Raw genomic sequence first — 19,809 nt, forward strand, 5'->3', positions numbered from 1 at the left:
GCAGTATTCTATTCTAGAAGGGGAATAAAAATGTTGCCAGCCTAGTTAGCTTGGAGCGCAGCGCGCCAGCTTGTAAGCGCTAGGTCGCGATTTCCGGCTGATGCGAACTTCATCCTAAACAGATAAGGCTCGTTCTGGGAACGGCTGGCTTTCTTCTATCCTATCCTCCTTCTCTCTTCGATTTCGGGACGACAAGACCTTCGCTGTTACAGTTCCCTCTGTCAAACCTCTTTAAAAACAAAAAATAATAAAAAAGTTACCTGGAGGGGTAAGCCCTTCTTTGGGCTTTAAAAGGCCCTGAATTTTGTATATCACTACTATGTATATCTGTTTAATAAAGATATAGTTTTCAGGTATAATTACGGTCTCATGAATCCCTATGATGCGGTTTTAAACGATGAACTTTAAAGTTGGATGTTTCCTCAAATCTTTATCTTTAGTAGGAAGCATTTATCCTTTATCCTTACTCGAATTTTGGTTAGTACTGTTAATTCTTTATCCTTCAAAGCAAAAATTTATTCTTATTCAGATCGTTTTCCTTTTTTTTTTTTTTTTTCTCGATTCTCTCTCCTTTTTATCTTCAAATCCATTTCCCTCTCCCTTTTTATCCTTCTTTCTCCTTTTTCCTCCTTTCGTCTCATCGAAGTGCCCTGCCTTCTTTCTCCTCCTTATTATCCTCCTCCTCCTTCTTCTTCTTCTCCTTCATCTCCTCCTTCTCTCTCATCGAGTCCTTCTTCTGTGTCTCCTTCATCTTTTCCACCTCCTCTTCTATCACCTCTGTTCACTTTTGATCTCCTCCTTCTTATTCTTCTTCTCCATCTCCTCCTTCGCATTCATCTCCAGACCACTTTCCTCTTCTTCGTCTTCCCCTTCTCTTCCTTTTCCGCCACCTCCTCCTTCGCATCCACACCTCCACTTTCCTCGGATCTGTTTTGCGAGTGTGTTTTTAATAATTTAATCTACCCAACTTATCATATTCATTCTCCAAAAGCCACGCCGTGCCATCTGCCCTCCCCGATGTAATTTTCATCATCAGTTATTCACGGGCAACTCGCAGAGTCTGCTTTCCATTACGACGCCGACAGACGGCATGGAAGAGTGTCAATAGAGAGAAATCACTTCTTTTTATTATTGAGTAGAAAATTGTCATATTGTGATCTATTTTTCCTTTTGTAAAGTGGAGGTGTGGATGCGAAAGAGGAGCCAAAATTTCATCAAAGTTGGATAGGTACCGTTAGTGAGTTATAGCAGGCGAAATAAATTGATTCTTTTAAGAGGTTTGATAGAGAGAAATGTAACAGCGCACGTCTTATCGTTCCAAAATCGAATAGAGAAGGAGGACAGGATAGGAGAAAGCCATCAGCCGTTCCGAGAACGAACCTTATCTGTTTAGGATAAAGTTCGCCCCAGTCCGTAATCGAACCTGATAGCGCTTAATACAAAAGACAGCCGCGCTTCCTTCCAAGCTATGTATTATAAGTAGAAAACTGTCTTATTGTGATCTATTTTTCCTTTTGTAAAGTGGAGGTGTGGATGCGAAAGAGGAGCCAAAATTTCATCAAAGTCGGATAGGTACCATTAGTGAGTTATAGCAGGCGAAATAAATTGATTCTTTTAAGAGGTTTGATAGAGAGAACTGTAACAGCGCACTTTTTACCGTCCCAAAATCGAATAGAGAAGGAGGACAGGATAGGAGAAAGCCAACCGTTCCGAGAACGAACCTTGTGCATTTAGGATAAAGTTCGCCCCAGTCCGTAATCGAACCTGATAGCGCTTAATACAAAAGACAGCCGCGCTTCCTTCCAAGCTAAATAATATGTATGTATTAGGCCACCCACTCACTATCAGGTAGATCTAACAGGCGGACATTTTCAGCCGTACCTGTCAGGTCTACCTACTTGATTGTGAGTGACTGGCCTTAAGATCGGAAGAGCGTCGTGTAGGGAAAAAAAAAAAAAACTTGGATTTTTTTTCTTTAGAAAAAGATTTCCGTGTGTCGTCAGCTTGTCGTCCTTTATCTCTACCCCGGGTAGGGGAGTTAGTGATTAGGTGGAGAGGGTAGAAGAGGGGAGGGGTGGGGTGGGGGGGGGGCTCCAGATGAAGAAAAACCGCTTGTTAAAATATTAAACACCATCTCCGTCTGGCTTCTATTAACCCTCTTGCTGTAGGTTCGGGGTGGGTATAACAAGGCGACTTTATAAAGAAGATTCGTGGTGTGAACATCACACGACTCTCTGTTAGCTTCTTACGGTAGAAAAAAAAGGTGACAATAAATTAATATGGGAATTTTGTTTTGCCATCTCCACTAATTTTTACCTTCTATTACTACAGTTATAGCGAAACTATACTAGTAATAAGAAAGTATTGCAATCGGTCCAATTTTTTTTTTTAATACTGTACGCAAAGAGCTTTAGCAAATCCTCTAATTTGGAATTTTATTGTCATAATTGGAATTTGAAAAATTCTTAGAGTGAGAAAGAGAGAGAGAGAGAAGGAGGAGGAGGAGGAGGAGGAGGAGGACTATTAACAGAAAGGTATTGGTACAAAAATTGATTGAGAAAATGCCACCTACGACCAAAATCATTCGCCTTGTAAGTTGAAATAAATGAACATGTAGATGATGTAGAGGTTAATAGAAAGTAAAAAATGAAGAGATGAGAAAATTTAATTATGTGGAAAAACAATTATCTCTTTCAGGAATATTGCGTTTTGTTTATATTTTTGACTAAAGTTTCGAGAGGGGCGTGTGATATCTTAACTTTGTAATAAATTTAACGATAATTTAATATTCATTCAATGTTGCTCAACGAAAAATGCGTAATAACAGAGTTTGTGCGTGAAAGGCTGTCGATTTTTTTTCTTTCCAATTTTTTTGCTTTTTTCCTTTGTTACTGTGGTCAAACTACATCGAAAACATATAATCAAGAGATAGGTAGGTAATAGATATCTAATAGGTCTGTACAGGTTGATTAGGAAGTTACTATAATGGAGCCTTAAAAAAGTGCTTTAATGAACTTCTGGTTTAATGGGGCTTCCCATTTTTCATTATTATGGTCAAGCAATCAAGCAACATCCGATTAAAGCACTACTTGGTATCAGCATTATATCCTGAAATCATTGGTACTTAGGTACTTATTATTGGTTCGATTCTGATTAAAGCACTAACTACATATGTTTGATATCAGTATGGTCTTTTGCCACCATATAGATACTTAGGTATCTAGGTACTTATTATTTATTTATTGGTCCAATTGGTTCACTATAATAGCTAGCTGAATATGGGCAATGGTTATTTTTAGTTTCAAATTTTGAATCTCATTTCAATCTACAAGCTCAATAATTGTTTGGGTCCAACTGTATGTTGGATTGTTTTAAACCAAGCTACCTCATTATTGGTAAGTACGGTACCATTTTACACCAAGAACACACAAGTAATGGGATACCAAGAATACCTATCTTGGTCCTACTCATAAAACAAACATCGACCAAAATTTACAATGGGAACAGGCAGATAGTAAGTACCAAATTATTATTTAAGTGTCATTAGATTTTTTTTCTTTTTTTTTAGAGGTTTAATAGAGGGAACTGTAACTGCTAAGGTCTTATCATCCGAAATCGAAGATAGAAGGAAGACAGGATAGGAGAAAGCCAGCCGTTCCGAGAACGAACATTATCCCGCCAGGATAAAATGCGCCCCTGGCGGGAATCGAACCCCTAGTGCTTACAAGGCCGACGCTCTACCAACCAAGCCAACTAGGCTGGCCATTAGATATTTTTGTTGTTGACTCAAAAAATAAGAATCTTTTATCTGGAAGAGTTTGAGGAAGCACTGGTAATTCACAACAATTCTTTCTCCGAGAAAAATCTCATGGTCGTTTAGGTACAAAGCCTAAAGAGTAACTAACATAATAACAACTAGGTAAATAATTGAACATGATTGTTAGGAGTTAGGACTCAAAGATATTACATTGTAAATTGTAATCACTGAGTGTTAAACATTATTGTTGTAGTTGTAGTTGTTGTTGTTGTTTTTTTTTTTTTTACCTATTTAGTTCATGAATCGCGAAGTTTTTGTTTAGGATTTTGTTGTTGTTTTGTGGGTCCCCGCCTCTTCCTGTGTTTTATGGCCTCACTTCCCGTCAGCTAAAGATTGTCTGATAGGATTGTTCTCTAGTTAGAGATCTGGTCTTGTTTGAGGGATTTGGATCTCTTTTAAGGTTTACAAAATAATAGAGGACTATTTAGATCTCTATGTCATTGTATCTCTTGAGGTTTACAAAATAATGCACAGGTTAGGTAGGTAATTGTACTTTTTCTTTTATCTTTATGGGTCTGTTTTAGAGATCTAATGTCATTACGAGTAGGTACCTACCAGTAGTATGCCCTTAATAAACCTAATAAATATTATGAACTACCTCGCGAGTTCGATTCCCACCCGGGGTGTACTTTAAACAGATAAAGTTTTTTTTTTAGAGGTTTGACAGAGGGAACTGTAGCTGCTAGGGTCTTATCGTCCCGAAATCGAAGAGATAAGGAAGACAGGATAGGGGAAAGCCAGCCGTTCCGATATTGAACAATATCCCCTCAGGATAAAATCCGCCCCGGGCGGAATCCAACCCGCGGCCTAGCGCTTACAAGGCAGACGCACCAACTAAGCTAACTAGGCTGGCAGATAAAGTTTAAGGTTCGTTCTCGGAACGGCCTTCTCCTATCCTGCTGTAGCAAAATAAATTTAGCGCTTTAATGTTGCTAGATTTTTGGTCTAGCGTTTCTTAGGGTGAGGCCCCCCTTTATTAATTTATCCTTCTCCTATCCTGTCTTCAATTTCGGGACAAGACCTAAGATGTTACAGTTCCCTCTCTCAAACCTCAAAAAAAAAAAAAAAAAAAAAAAAAAAAAAAATACATAGGTAGTATAAGAATTTAAATCTTCTACCTATTTAGATTTTAAATGATATTGTTGTGACTCATCAAATCCATTAGATACTTCATCACAGGTCACACTGATGTTCCATGGTTAAAAACAATGAAATGACTTCAATCTAAAGCCCCGTGTACATAGATAGCTATACATATCATAACTATCAGGTCGATAATAATACACTTTATAGAATCCGTGCAGGGCCGTATACCAGGGGGATCTCGCTGGCCCTTTTTGGCCCCAGGCTTCTCAAAAAGGCCCTTTGCAAGGTTTTCCCCTGGAAATACTTATAAGATACAAGTACCTGAGTTGTATTGACCGTAAGTAATATAGCAAAAAGTAAGCAGTATTCTATTCTAGAAGGGGAATAAAAATGTTGCCAGCCTAGTTAGCTTGGAGCGCAGCGCGCCAGCTTGTAAGCGCTAGGTCGCGATTTCCGGCTGATGCGAACTTCATCCTAAACAGATAAGGCTCGTTCTGGGAACGGCTGGCTTTCTTCTATCCTATCCTCCTTCTCTCTTCGATTTCGGGACGACAAGACCTTCGCTGTTACAGTTCCCTCTGTCAAACCTCTTTAAAAACAAAAAATAATAAAAAAGTTACCTGGAGGGGTTAGCCCTTCGTTGGGCTTTAAAAGGCCCTGAATTTTGTATATCACTACTATGTATATCTGTTTAATAAAGATATAGTTTTCAGGTATAATTACGGTCTCATGAATCCCTATGATGCGGTTTTAAACGATGAACTTTAAAGTTGGATGTTTCCTCAAATCTTTATCTTTAGTAGGAAGCATTTATCCTTTATCCTTACTCGAATTTTGGTTAGTACTATTAATTCTTTATCCTTCAAAGCAAACATTTATTCTTATTCAGATCGTTATCCTTTTTTTTTTTTTTTAAATGTTTTATTTTCTTTATTTTACAATAACAAGTAAATACAAATACAAGAGGATCCTTCCTAAGACACAATGCTTCTAAGAAGGATATTATTACAACAGAACCTTACGAGCAAGAGCGTGCAGCTGGCTTTTCCCAGCCACACTCTGGCTGGGGGAAATCAATGTGAGGTAGCAGGTAGCTTTTGTCGCCGAATTAATGGAGGTTGAAAACCCCCATCGGTAGCGCTAGAAACCCTAGCAGTTAATCAGTTATTAATTTATTATACTTACATAAAATCAACATTAAATCCCATAGTAACATTAAATCCCTATTTGTTTAGGTTAAACCAATTTTTGATTTATGTACTAACTCTTGCAGTTATAGGGCTCAGGTAGCTATGTCATGCTTGGGAGAGAATACGTAGTTTACAAAACACAGATTTGGAGAGAACTCGTTGTACTCTACCTGAACAACCAATTTTTGATTTATGTACTAACTCTTGCAGTTATAGGTACAGTGTTTGAGTTTGTAGCAACCCTTAAACCTAGAGGTTTAACAAAATATGGAGTAGATAAGTAAAACATTGTGCGACAACCTTATAGGTAGGTACAGTGTTTGAGTTTGTAGCAACCCTTAAACCTAGAGGTTTAACAAAATATGGAGTAGATAAGTAAAACATTGTGCGACAACCTCATCACCGGGCTTCAAGTTAAATCATCATAAGTTGAATAAGTTCTAGCATTATCATACTCCCCAGCTCTGTGTCTATTTATTTCTTAAAGTCAGAAACGTGACTTTGATTCAAATAGTTGAAAATTAAACTCGGAAATTACTATTTCGCCTCTTCAGTGACTTAGAAGTGCCGCCTGGTCGAAGAGTGGAAATTTGGAAAAACTGATTGGAAAACTCAATAGAAAATTCGACATAGGTATGTTGGATGTTTTTCACGTACCTATTAGTTGCACTTAGGTAGGTACATGTCAGCATTCATGTCAACAGGAAGAACCTGTCATATAGGTCTGGTTTGGGGTAGTTCTGTTGTAAGGAGGAACAGTATCTTGACTCTTTTAGCAGGACTAAATGCATGGTAAAATACCTCTCAGAAGTTTTTATAATCTTAAGGAGGTTCTATGCATATTTATTGTACCCAGGTAAGTTTATAAATAAAAATAAGTAAAAGTGAACTACCTGCATAATCATTTCCATTAAGTATATTTAATACTAGTACGTATGTGCTAGTGTCACATCCACCATTCCTCTACAAATTAGGCTATCCTTTGTAAAATTGCATTCAGAAACGCAGCCCATTTCGAATGTTGGCGATCAGCATGGCAATTCTCATTCTGTTGATGTCTCAGATTTGCTAGGCCTTATAATCTTCTTCTGCCGAGATTTTAAAGGACCCAAAACCTTTAGAATTATTTCGTGTTTTTTTAGAATAGAATAGAATACTTCCCACTGAAGAGGTCCCACCTTAGTACTTGAAGTTATGCGTACTTCTCAGAAGTTTTTATAATTTTAGGGAGGTTCTATGCATATTTATTGTACCCACGTAGGTTTATAAATAAGTAAAAGTGAACTACCTGCATAATCATTTCCATTATATTCAATACTAGTACGTATGTGCTAGTGTCACATCCACCATTCCTCTACAAATTAGGCTATCCTTTGTAAAATTGCATTCAGAAACGCAGCCCATTTTGAATGTTGGCGATCAGCATGGCAATTCTCATTCTGTTGATGTATCATATTTGCTAGGCCTTATAATCTTCTTCTGCCGAGATTTTAAAGAACCAAAAACCTTTAGAATTATTTCGTGTTTTTTTAGAATAGAATAGAATACTTCCCACTGAAGAGGTCCCACCTTAGTACTTGAAGTTATGCACCTAATCTGTACCTACGATGGAAATAATTTCAAATGGTTATTAGACATCTATTACAATTACATCTCCCATGTAATGTAGCATTACACTCCAGTCCAATGCTATATTAGTCCGGTACCCAGAGGCGGAGCCCAATATGTTCAGATGATGCACTTGAGGTCCAAATTTATCCAAGTATTTTCAGGTGATGGACTTGATTTCCAAATCTTATCCAAAATATAAAACTCGTATAGATCCATACAAAGGTACTTCGAAGGAGGACAAAATAACTTTTTTTAAAAAAATTGGTTTGATAGAAGGAACTGCTAAGGACTGTATCGTTCCGAAATCCAAGAGAGATGAAAGACAGGATAGTAGACGAAAAGTTCCGATTCCCGTTTTCTAGTGAAGAATTCCTTTTTAAGCCAGATAGCCAGCCTAAGCCTAGTTAGCTTGGAAAGTACCGCGTCTGCCTCGTAAGCGCTAGGCCGCTGATTCGATTCCCGCCCGAGGCGAACTTTATTCTAAACAGACAATTTTCGTTCTCGGATCGGCTGGCTTTCTCCTTACCTGTCCTCCTTCTGTCTTCGATTTCGAGACGAAAATACCTGCACTTTGTTACAATTCCGTCTGTCAAATCTCCGGTAATGAACTCCAAACCACCGGAGTTTAAGATTAGTATAATCCAACCAGGCCACGGAGGTTGCTTCCTATGAAACTATTCATATCAGTATTTTATACTACTAGCCTCCCTCTAAAAATCACTCCTTTTGTTACCCCCTGTACAACTCCGCCACTGGGTCATCCTGTATAATGAACGGCCATTTTATTTCCATGATCGTACTACGTGCTCGACGGTAATGGCTCTGAAGAAAAAGAAAAACTTGCAAATTACGAGGTAGGGAATTACGGATTCGTATTTTCGTATACTTATTCGTACTTCGTATAGACTTTCCGCTGCCATTTTCCTAAAGCAATGGTGGTTTTTTAATGACCTCCTGTTATTAAGTAGGTACTAAAATATGTATAGGGACTTGAATAATACATAGGTGGTGAAATAGGTAGGTACATATACATCTTACCTAGGTATTACCTTATACATAGGCACTCAAATATACATAAGTAGGTACTTTAAGTTCCCTGTGACTTAAATGTTACTTGGATTGGTTTTCCAAAGATTTTTGTATTTTCAAACTTGTAACCTCTGATGGGTCTGATATAGTTCCAATCTCGCCTCCTTTTTCAGAGGGCGTACCTATTCAATTCAATTATTTATTTATTGGACATAATAATAGATATACAAAGGTGTTTTTCCCAAGTCAATATTGACTTCTAAGTACTGGCGTATATTTTTCCAGAGCCTTTTGTACTTTCAAACTATTACCACATTTTCCAATGATATCTCTTCTCCTGTACCATCCTTTTTGAAGGGGTTAGGCCTTTTTGGGAATAGCAAAAATGGATATTGGACTTCTAGTGATACTTGTGGGTACCTACGTATTCAATATGTCATTCAACAACTATTAATAACGGGACTCATCTTTTTGGTGTCAGACCGCCATACACGCTCAGACGGTCTGACAGACAATCGGAGAGTGAGTGGCTGGCCCAATAGTAGGTATATTTATTTAATTTAATTTTTATAAATTGAAATTATAATTCAAAGTGAAAAGCAAAACGCCCGAGCTTATCGTCTTTCTGAATTATTGAACCAATGAAAAACTACACTTCTTAATCAATTATTGAAAGCCCAATGAAAAATAACTGCACCAGTAAAATAATTTTAATGAGAGGGGAGAAAAACGCGAGAAAAATGAGAATGATTGGCACATGCACGGTAGGAAATAACATCAAAGAATAGGTATTATAATAATATTCTATATCAAAACCTTGTACATAATATTAGGTATGTACCTAATTGTGGGCAGGCCCGCTTATATAGCCTCTGGGGGCCCGAGGCCAACTGCAACTATGGTTACTTCTCACAACTTGGAAAAAAAAAAAATAGGTACTTCTTCTTTTTCAAAGAAGTTTGATAGGGGGAACTGTAACTGGTAAGTTCTGATAGTTCCACAATACTGATGGTTCCAGGGCTCTGTTGGATGCCGGGCCCTGGGCAAAAGGGGTTAGTCCCCTCTGTAAACAACCCTGATTGTTGGGGTTTATATCGTGGTAGGTATTAGTGTTTTCTCTGAAATGAAATAAAATAAAAGTTTGTTTAATTTTATCGCATAAAATAATGCACGATATGTTTAACGTCCATTTCAAGTGTTTTATCAGGGAAATTATAAATACATTTGGTAAGTCTTTTTCAAATGGAATTAAAATTTGAAAACATATAGGGTGCTGCTATTGCGAGGTACTATTATTGTTTCATTTTTTTTTTTTTTATTATTATTTTTTTTTGATATTTCGTTTTTTTGCCAGCCTATAGACAGCTTGGAATTTGACGCCTCGTAAGTGCTAAGTCACGGGTTTTATTTTCGTCCGCGGGGCAAAATTTATACAGATAAGGTTCGTTCTCGGAACGGCTGTCTAGCTGGCTTCCTTCTATCCTGTTCTCTTTCTCTCTTTGGGACAGCAAGACATCCGTTTAAACAGTTCCCTCTATTTAAACAATTTAAACCTCTTGAAAAAAAGGTAAAAAAAGGTAATAAATAATAATAATAAAACTAGAAAAAAAAATCCTAGTTAGGTACAATTTTTTTTGACACCCAATAGGAATTCTCTATTTCATTCTAATTACAAAATTTATATTAAGCTCATCACTGGTGTCACTAAATGAATATATTAACAAAATAAAGCCCCCAATGTCACTACATGATATTATCAACTTCCACTGAAAAGTGGACTTACGTATTATTGATATGAGTGGAATTATTGTTGGAAATAATCTAATAAATTCTGGATAATAGATATGTTTTATTGAATAATGTGGTATTACAATTCTCTAGTTTTTAATTTTCAACGATAATTTTGAAATTTTCACATTTTATTTCATGTTTTACAATTTTTTGGCTGTCAGAGGACTTTCGAATACTTTCGATTAATGTTGATAATGTTGTAATTTCCAATTATGTTTAACATTACTGTTTTGCTCTACTTTATTAAACCTAAATACTCCTACCTGTTACTTGTAAGTGCCCAAGCATTATCTCAATTAGATTTCTTCAACACTTTCAACTAAAACTTGAAATTCCACTCTCGAAAAAATCCCGAATTCCCTAATTAAATTAAACCTAACGGATATTCAAACAAAATGATTACCCAAATACATTAGAAATATGTACTAAAATAAATGAAATATCTACGTAACAGTTCAAATATTGAATCCAATTCCATAGTAGGTTTTGTTTAATTAAATAAAGATGTAGTAGAAAGTACATATAGGCATTGACTCACATGTCCAGGTATTTTGTTTACTATTGAAGATTTCAAATTCAATTACCCACCGTACTCCCTGCCGACAAAAAGGGAGCCCACACCAAATTTAAAGTGATTTTTATAAAAACTAATAACAGAAAGATAGTAGATATCCGACCCAGTAGGTACTTTTTTTCTTCTAATCTAGTCTAGACAGCGGCCTAAGTGAGTAGCGACCAGTGGCGAAATGAGGAGCAAAAATCAAATGATGTTGTAGCCAAATGGTTTGCAGAAAAGTCTTTTTTTTGCTAGTAATGATCACAGAAAATCTTCTGTGACCAAATAACAAAAAGAAAAAATTCATATTCATATTTAAAAGCTCTGAGGAAGTAGAAAACACGAGAAAGAAAAGCTCATTTCAACATGTTGGTATGGAAAAATAAAGGGGAACAGAAGGTTTGAATTATTCATATCGGCAACACTGCATTGTCACGTGATGCTTTTAACCTGTCACTGGTTAGTGTCGTGTCAACAATCATTTGTGACGTCACGGAAATTGAACGGAGTGTTTTTACCCCCGAAAGATGCAAGGGTTAAACCACTGAAAATAAGGGTAAAGGAACTTGAATAAAAAGTACTTTTTACATCGAAATACCAAGAAAGTTCTTACTGACTTTATGTACAACCCTTTCAATACTTTCTGTATAATCCGAAAGACCATACCGAAAGTCACAGAAAAGTCTCTTGAGGAAGCAGCGGAAGCCAGTTTGCGAAATAGTTACTGTCAGTTGACACTTAATCTAAGATAAATATCATTGTTTATTAAAATTATTATTATTATTATTTTAGTTATTACCATTAACGTTTTCTTTTCTTTTTTTCGCAGGCGACAAACGGCCGAAGAACGTGAGGCGGAACGGCAGGCCGCTAACCGGCTTATAATCATTAACGTTTTCTTTTTTGTTCGCAGGCGACAAACGGCCGAAGAACGCGAGGCAGAACGGCAAGCCGCCAACCGACTCATGATGTCCCTGCAGGCCGAAGCACTCAGCAAGGGCATGTACTCCGCCGGCGGGCCCCCAGATCGGCCCTCCCACCCCGACAGTGCCCCCCTCAGCGCGCTGCAAAGCTTACAACCCTGGGCACCGGGGGGAGCATCAATTCACCTGCCTCACCATATGAGTCCGCCTGAGCACGGGACAAGCTCAGGGCCCGCACATCACTTTCTCAGTCAAGCGCCTCCGATGACGTCGCCTATTTGTTAGATTTCATGCGGGTTTCGGTGGGGGGAGCTGAAAGACCCAAGTTTTTTTTTTCTCTCTGAAGAGGACTGAAAATGTTAATTGCTCGGCACATTCTAGACTATTAGTCTACCTGAAAATATTGGCAAAAAAGTTCAAGTAGGTATACTGAAAATGTTGACAAAAAACTTTTGTTTAAGTATTAGTTATTGAAGATCTCGTTCTAGCATTTGATACTTATATTTGATATTGAACATCTGCGCTTTTGACTTTCAGTTTGGGCTAGGGTTTTCCAAGCACAAGGTTTAGTGTGCTTTCAAACTCAGTTTAGGTTAGGTACATAATCGCTGCAATACCACCTTTTGATAATGTGTAAATATCGTGTGTAAATTAGCTACTGTTGATGTTGTGTTAAATTTCTGTGTCATATATATAACAGATTATACTGGGTGGCCCAGAACATCATAAATGTTATGTAAAACATATGTTATACTCTATTATGTAAAACATGTGTTATGCTCTAGTAAGTAAAACACATGTTGTACTTTAATATGTAAAACATGTGTTATACTTTATTTTGTAAAACATGTGTTATACTTTTAAATTATGTGAAACATTTGTTTTACCTATACATAGTGTCCTAGGTCGCCCTTCTTGTAGAGAGTTATTGTAGGTATCTAGGTTTATTATTAATCAATTAGATTTTTATCAATTTTCACCTGTGTGATGTAAGGACATGAGAGAGAGAGAGAGAGAGAGAGAGAAGGGGGAAGAGAGGGTAGAAGGTCCTTACATTTTACTGCTCAAAAGGGGTTGGTAAAAAAGCATTTGTTGCAGTCGATTTATTGGCAACTTGAAAGTCCATTTAAAAAATTTCAATCCACACGATATTGCTCTACAAAAGTAGACAATCGGGCGGTAACTTTTATCAAATTGTCTGCAACACTGACGACGAAATGTTGCTTATTTTACCTTCTTCTTTTAAAAATAAAGGGTGGGTTTCACCAATCTGCTTTTTACCTCCTAGCAGCCCTGTTAACCTATAAAAATCAAATGAAACTTAACAGCGTGTTAGTTTAACAGGCCTTCTAAGGAGCTGAAAAAATATTGGTGAAATCCACCGAAAACTTTTGTTTACAAATTAATGTTAAAACACCTTGGAATACCACCTATTTTTATTAAGAGGCACCTTATTATGATAGAAGTTGTGCTGTCTTACAAGTACATTTGACCTAGCAACTTGCACCATACAAACAGGGGCATTCACAGCCTAATCGGGCCCCAGGGCTCCAAAATTGGCCCCTGGCAACAATTTACTTTTGTTTACAAACTAATGTTAAAACACCTTAGAATACCACCTAAATATTTTTATTAAGAGGCACGTTATTATGATAGAAGTTGTGCTGTCTTGCAAGTAAATTTGACCTAGCAACTTGCACCATACAAACAGGGGTATTCACAGCCTAATCGAGCCCCAGGGCTCCAAAAATTGGCCCCTGGCAACAATTTCGAGATAAATTATAGGATTTTCTGGTTCGAGGCCCCCTGAGGAGCCTGGCCCTGGATGGGTACCCCTGTGAAAGACCCTGCTTAAAAGATGCCTTACGCCATACAAGCAGGGGGTTCACAGCCTAAAGGGGCTTTGGGGTTAATTCCAAAAATTGGCCCCTGACAACAAATTTTCTCCAAATTGGGAACTACTGTTTCAAGGCCCCTGATGGACAATTCTGTGAAAAGCCCTGCTTAAAATATGCAAGTTGTTCGTGATGCTGTGATTGTGACATGTTCAGGCATAGCACAAATTACTCATTTACTATATTGTACATTTAATCTATTATTACAGTCATTGTTCTAGTGCTTTCTTGTCTAATTTAATTTAATAAATTTGAGTTATTATGATAAAAAAATAAATAAATTGATGATCTTCATTAATACTAAGAAACAAAATGTTTTTCGTTCTCCTGTTATTCCTTGAAGAAAAAAAAAATGCCGTTTCTCTGGATGTCAAATCAACCAGTTCCTCAATAATAATCGTCTACACAATATTGAGTGCACCCCTAAAATAACTAGCAGCAACACGTGAAAACACACAACCAAATGTTAACTTCAGTGATACTTCCGGACCTGGTACATTCAACGTACTACAGCCACAGGCGGATGGTTTAAAACCCAGCGAAAAAAGATATGTGCCAGCCTAGTTAGCTTAGTTGGTAGTGCGTCTGCCTTGTAAGCGCTAGGCCGCGGGTTCGATTCCCGCCCGGGGCGGATTTTATCCTGATGGGATAATGTTCGTTCTCGGAACGGCTGGGTTTCTCCTATCCTGTCTTCCTTCTCTCTTCGGTTTCGGGACGATAAGACCATAGCAGTTACAGTTCCCTCTGTCAAACCTCTTAAAAAAATAACATTCGTTGTACAAGAGGATTTAAATATTCGCTGTCAGACTTTTCAGCTCGTTTTTTCAGCAAATAGAGCTCAAAATCCGAATCCCCCAAGTAAATTTTTTAATACGACATACCTACCTAAGAGTCAATTCAAATCCCACCATTTAGAAGGAGAAAAAGACGAAGAAGAAGAAGAAGGAGGAGAAGAAGAAGACGAAGAAGAAGAAGGAGGAAGAAAAAGAAGAAGAAGAAGAAGAAGAAGGAGGAAGAAAAAGAAGAAGAAGACGACGACGAGAGGGGGAAAACGAAAAACTAATCAACCAAATAAATGACAGAGTCCACAACCAAATAAATAAACGCGGATGTAGTGGCGTGACAAAACTTCTGATAATTCCATCCATGATAATGATACCTACCTATAATCTGGCATAAATATGGTCCCAATGATACCTGTAATGTGGGCCTAATATGGTCTCATCTTCTTGGAGACCCCAAATCCGTAAAAGTTCTCACAATTATACGAATCCATAGGAAGTGCCCTAGACAGAAGGAATAGACACACAGATCTGTGACTTCTTGTCTATTCTATTAGTGGACGTTAGTGGGATTTAGTGTCTCAATGGTGTCATTACAATCATGGCATGGATCCAAGGGTAGCTTAGCGCTATCGCTATGGGATGCTGTGTTGTTGAAAATTACAATCAGTAAAACGTACCTAGAGCTATAGCTACATATACGTACACTTTTTTTAAGAGGTTTGACAGAGGGAACTATAACTGGTAAGGTCTTATCGTCCCGAAATCGAAGAGAGAAGGAAGACAGGATAGGAGAAAGCCAGCCGTTCCGAGAACGAACATTATCCATTTGGCAACCCATTTGCAACTCATTTGGCAACCTTAGTTTCAAATCAAAGGTGTCTCTGTCTCATTCAATTCAAATCAAAGGAAATTGAAGGTTTCATTCATACTTCTAATGATACCGTGCCGAGTATGTAATGGAAATTCAGGACCTCAATGTAATCAAAGGAAATTGAAGGTTTCATTCATACTTCTAATGATACCGTGCCGAGTATGTAATGGAAATTCAGGACCTCAATGTCTGAGACCAGATCTGTCAGACCTATCGTACGGATTTGTAGGAGTGGTTCTGATATAAACGGTACCGTTTTTCGATTATCTTTAGTTATCCTATCCTGTGTATGACGTGTATAACACGGAAAGGAATATTGAAAATGATGATTGTTGATACCTACAGACCTATTGTACGGATTTGTAGGAGTGGTTCTGATATAAACGGTACCATTTTTCGATTATCTTTAGTTATCCTATCCTGTGTATGACGTGTATAACACGGAAAGGAATATTGAAAATGATGATTGTTGATACCTACTACCTGGTCTAGATGACTCCAATCAACTCTTTGTGAGATGACTATTGATCCATTGAAATGTCTTGGGAACCAAATCGGCAAATAGATTGATACCTTGTGTAAATCATAGGTGTGTGCTAGATATAGGGGGTTATTTTCGTTTCTGGTTCCCATGCGAGTGACACGAACTTTATTCAGGTCCGGAAATCGATTTGATTGATTTTGTGAAATGTAATTTGAAAGACACTTTATTTTGCCATCACAAGGGGTGGATAGGTTGATAAATTGGAAGTCATATTGGAAAGAAAATAGGTGTGTATTTAAGCAAAAATAATAATAATAATAATAGTGCTTATTTATACTGCTTGCATAGGACTGAAAAGTCCCTTTACTCCAGCAGTAGGCTACTACTATTATTTAGGTGTGTCCAAATCCAAACATATAGTCGTCCGGCCGTTGATCGACGAGGTAGGGTAAGTGTACCATTTGTTCGCCCACCTAACGTACCATTTATTGGCCCACCTGTACCATACGCCACATAAGTCTGAACTGGACGAAATTTTTCAAGATCCAATTTCCATCAAAAGAAAGGGCTTTAAAATCTGCTATCGAACCAGTGCTATTCAAAAATTGTAGTCATAAAAACAAAAATTAGAAAAATAAATGTGGGCAGGTGGGCCAATAAATGGTACATTTTTTAGGTGGGCGAATAAATGGTACACTTACCCTATATCTATGTTATCGAGGCAGTGTGGACCGTTCTGTCAGCACTGATCAATGTCAATTGATGGCCGATCGACTAAGATTTTTCTAACAATCAGATTGACCGATAGATAATTTGCACAGTTTTGCGGGGTACTCACGGAACAAAAAATTTACACAGTCTTACGTCCACTACACACGTACGATTTTTCTTACGATCAAACCATCATAAGGTTTAGAATTTCATAGCCGTCCACAGAGCAGTCGATCGACGGCCGGTCGACTATGTGTGGACTTACCTTTACATTACAGTTTTGTTGATCCCCTTGTCAAAACCTCCTTTTCAGGCCCTTTTCCTTTAAAGGTCAAACATATAGTCGTCCGGCCGTTGATCGACGAGGTAAATCTATGTTATCGAGGCAGTGTGGACGAACCGTCCACACTGCCGGCATTGATCAATGTCAATCGATGGCCGGTCGACTAAGATTTTTCTAACAATCAGATTGACCGATAGATAATTTGCACAGTTTTGCGGGGTACTCACAGAACAAAAAATTTACACAGTCTTACGTCCACTACACACGTACGGTTTTTCTTACGATCAGACCAATAAGGTTTAGAATTCCATAGCCGTCCACAGAGCAGTCGATCGACGGCCGGTCGACTATGTGTGGACTTACCTTTACATTACAGTTTTGTTGATCCCCTTGTCAGGTATTTAATTCATTCTATTATCTAGTTTCTATCTAGCACAAATTACATTTTTTTTTACTGAAGATACAAAGATAGTTTGCAGAAGGAACATCGTCCTGATTTGTACCTTGTCACGAATTAATTACCTCATTCTGTGAGCTATTATTTTGTATAAATAACAAACCAATTGAAGACCCCACGGGAAAAAAGATGGGAGTCCACCTTTTCTCATTTCGAGAAAATCGCGTTTTAAACTTTGAATGATCAACATACTTATGCTTGATTCTCTTGAGGCTATCTAACATTCGTTTGCCAGCCTAGTTAGCTTAGTTGGTAGTGCGTCTGCCTTGTAAGCGCTAGGCCGTGGGTTCGATTCCCGCCCGGGGCGGACTTTATCCTGATGGGATAATGTTCGTTCTCGGAACGGCTGGCTTTCTCCTATCCTGTCTTCCTTCTCTCTTCGATTTCGGGACGATAAGACCATAGCAGTTACAGTTCCCTCTGTCAAACCTCTTTAAAAAAAAAATAACATTCGTTGTACAAGAGGATAAATATTCGCAGTCAGTCTTTTCAGCTAGTTTTTTCAGCAAATAGAGCTCAAAATCCGAATCCCCCAAGTAAATTTTTTAATACGACATACCTACCTAAGAGTCAATTCAAATCCCACCATTTAGAAGGAGAAAAAGACGAAGAAGAAGAAGAAGGAGGAGAAGAAGAAGACGAAGAAGAAGGAAGAAGGAGGAGAAGAAGAAGACGAAGAAGAAGAAGGAGGAAGAAAAAGAAGAAGAAGAAGAAGGAGGAGGAGGAGGAGGAGAAGAAGAAGAAGAAGAAGAAGAAGAAGAAGAAGAAGAAGAAGAACAAGAAGAAGAAGGAGGAAGAAAAAGAAGAAGAAGAAGAAGAAGAAGGAGGAAGAAAAAGAAGAAGAAAAAGACGACGAGAGGGGGAAAACGAAAAACTAATCAACCAAATAAATGACAGAGTCCACAACCAAATAAATAAACGCGGATGTAGTGGCGTGACAAAACTTCTGATAATTCCATCCATGATAATGATACCTACCTATAATCTGGCATAAATATGGTCCCAATGATACCTGTAATGTGGGCCTAATATGGTCTCATCTTCTTGGAGACCCCAAATCCGTAAAAGTTCTCACAATTATACGAATCCATAGGAAGTGCCCTAGACAGAAGGAATAGACACACAGATCTGTGACTTCTTGTCTACTCTATTGGTGGACGTTAGTGGGATTTAGTGTCTCAATGGTGTCATTACAATCATGGCATGGATCCAAGGGAAGCTAATCGCTATCGCTATGGGATGCTGTGTTGTTGAAAATCCCGCTTTTCCGCGGCCCCACTTAGGCTGGGTGAAGTTAATGTGAGGCGGGAGCTTGTCGTCGAATGGAGGGTGAAAACCCCGTCAGTAAAAACTATAGCAGTTGGGTACCTAGTTTTTTACCAATTGAAACAAGTTAGTTTTCGGTGAGACGGAGGATCCTTTCGGTGTCAAAATTTCTGCAGTCAGGCACGTCAATGTTTCTCAAATTCTATGCTGCCTTATTTGGCAACCCATTTGCAACTCATTTGGCAACCTTAGTTTCAAATCAAAAGTGTCTCTGTCTCATTCAATTCAAATCAATTAGTGTACCTTAGTGGGATTTAGTGTCTCAATGGTGTCATTACAATCATGGCATGGATTCAAAGGAAATTAAAGGTTTCATTCATACTTCTAATGATACCGTGCCGAGTATGTAATGGAAATTCAGGACCTCAATGTCTGAGACAGATCTCTCAGACCTCTGGGCACCGGGGGGAGCATCAATTCACCTGCCTCACCATATGAGTCCGCCTGAGCACGGGACAAGCTCAGGGCCCGCACATCACTTTCTCAGTCAAGCGCCTCCGATGACGTCGCCTATTTGTTAGATTTCATGCGGGTTTCGGTGGGGGGAGCTGAAAGACCCAAGTTTTTTTTTTCTCTCTGAAGAGGACTGAAAATGTTAATTGCTCGGCACATTCTAGACTATTAGTCTACCTGAAAATATTGGCAAAAAAGTTCAAGTAGGTATACTGAAAATGTTGACAAAAAACTTTTGTTTAAGTATTAGTTATTGAAGATCTCGTTCTAGCATTTGATACTTATATTTGATATTGAACATCTGCGCTTTTGACTTTCAGTTTGGGCTAGGGTTTTCCAAGCACAAGGTTTAGTGTGCTTTCAAACTCAGAGTTTTTTTTTCTCTCTGAAGAGGACTGAAAATGTTAAATGCTCGGCACATCCTAGATTATTAGTCTACCTGAAAATGTTGGCAAAAAAGTTCAAGTACCTAGGTATACTGAAAATGTTGGCAAAAAACTTTTGTTTAAGTATTAGTTATTGAAGATCTCGTTCTAGCATT

General features: G+C 38.1%; 1 protein-coding gene across 1 annotated transcript in view; it reads left to right on the plus strand.

The window, feature by feature from the left end:
• The window catches only part of LOC113466835, a 64,061-nt gene extending 51,773 nt beyond the window's left edge, over positions 1–12,288 (plus strand). Inside the window, exons 3-4 of the mRNA XM_026822551.1 lie at positions 11,910–11,946; positions 11,994–12,288. Of these exons, the coding sequence (XP_026678352.1) occupies positions 11,910–11,946; positions 11,994–12,288 (332 nt within the window). The remainder of the gene's footprint in view (positions 1–11,909; positions 11,947–11,993) is intronic.
• The last annotated feature ends 7,521 nt before the right edge of the window (positions 12,289–19,809 follow it).

Source organism: Diaphorina citri, unplaced genomic scaffold (genome assembly GCF_000475195.1).
Source record: "Diaphorina citri unplaced genomic scaffold, Diaci psyllid genome assembly version 1.1 scaffold341, whole genome shotgun sequence".
Classification (NCBI taxonomy): domain Eukaryota; kingdom Metazoa; phylum Arthropoda; class Insecta; order Hemiptera; family Psyllidae; genus Diaphorina; species Diaphorina citri.